Source organism: Octopus bimaculoides, chromosome 2 (genome assembly GCF_001194135.2).
Source record: "Octopus bimaculoides isolate UCB-OBI-ISO-001 chromosome 2, ASM119413v2, whole genome shotgun sequence".
Taxonomy (NCBI): Eukaryota; Metazoa; Mollusca; class Cephalopoda; order Octopoda; family Octopodidae; genus Octopus; species Octopus bimaculoides.
In genome coordinates this window covers 74131859-74132907 of record NC_068982.1, presented here as the reverse complement: position 1 = coordinate 74132907, position 1049 = coordinate 74131859, and the positions used below count along the sequence as shown (strand labels likewise).

The following is a 1049-nucleotide window of genomic DNA, read 5'->3' as shown; positions in this document are numbered from 1 at the left end:
ATCCCGCTCAAAACATTTCATGTGTCACCCGCACAAGAGCCAGTCCAGGGTCACTGGCAACGATCTCGCTCGAAGGATTTCATGTGTTGCCCGCACATGAGCCAGTCCAGGGGCACCCGCAACGATCCTGCTTGAAAAACCTCATGTGTCACCCGCACAAGAGCCGGCCCAGGGGCGTCGCCCGCACATGAGCCAGTCCAGGGGCTCTGGCACGATCCCGCTCGAAAGAATTCATGTGTCGCCCGCACATGAGCCAGTCCAGGGGCACTGGCAACGACCCTGGAATATAGAAAAAGAGAAAACAATCTTGGAAAATTAGTTGACTTACTTCTTGGATGGCGGCAGACTTACTGCCCATTATTAGACGACACATGACGATGTGTTCAAGCAGCATCAGTTGGAATGATGATAAGAGTGGATGGGCGTCCAGCACTGAAGAGGCAAAAAAAAGAAGGGTTTTATAATAGAAATAGGCAGGAAAATACGTTGCATTCAGAAAGGTTTTAGTACATTAAAAAACAACAGAAGGATTAGAGCCTAATAGAGGGAACAGCTCAAAATAAGTATTTCTTACTATTGAATCTAGGACAGTTCCATGTAGCTTTGACAGTGCATAAAAGTTGGGCAGGGTGAATGGACTCCAGCTTTAATGCAATTAATATTCTAAATGAGGTCTGAGAATTTAGTAGTTGAAAGAAGAAATGGTGACTGAACAGTAACAGGAGGCTGTATGGATTGGAATGTGAATAAACAGTTGTACCCAGTGAAAAATGCAAAACTGAACGACTTCAGGTAGCGAAGGGACGAAACTCTTCCTCTCTTTTACTTGCTTCAGTCATTTGACTGCGGCCATGCTGGAGCACCGCCTTCAGTTGAGCAAATCAACCACAGGACTCATTCTTTGTAAGCCTAGTACTTATTCTATCGTTCTCTTTTGCTGAACCGCTAAGTTACGGGAGACGTAAACACACCAGCATCTGTTGTCAAGCAATGTTGGGGGACAAACATACACACACATATATATATATATATATATATATATATATATA

General features: G+C 44.3%; 1 protein-coding gene across 1 annotated transcript in view; it reads right to left on the bottom strand.

Annotated features, from left to right (window-relative positions):
* Positions 1 to 1049, bottom strand: part of LOC106874245 (MAU2 chromatid cohesion factor homolog) — an 84943-nt gene that overhangs the window by 24788 nt on the left and 59106 nt on the right. Inside the window, exon 10 of the mRNA XM_014921901.2 lies at positions 329 to 432. Coding sequence (XP_014777387.1) covers positions 329 to 432 — 104 coding nt within the window. The remainder of the gene's footprint in view (positions 1 to 328; positions 433 to 1049) is intronic.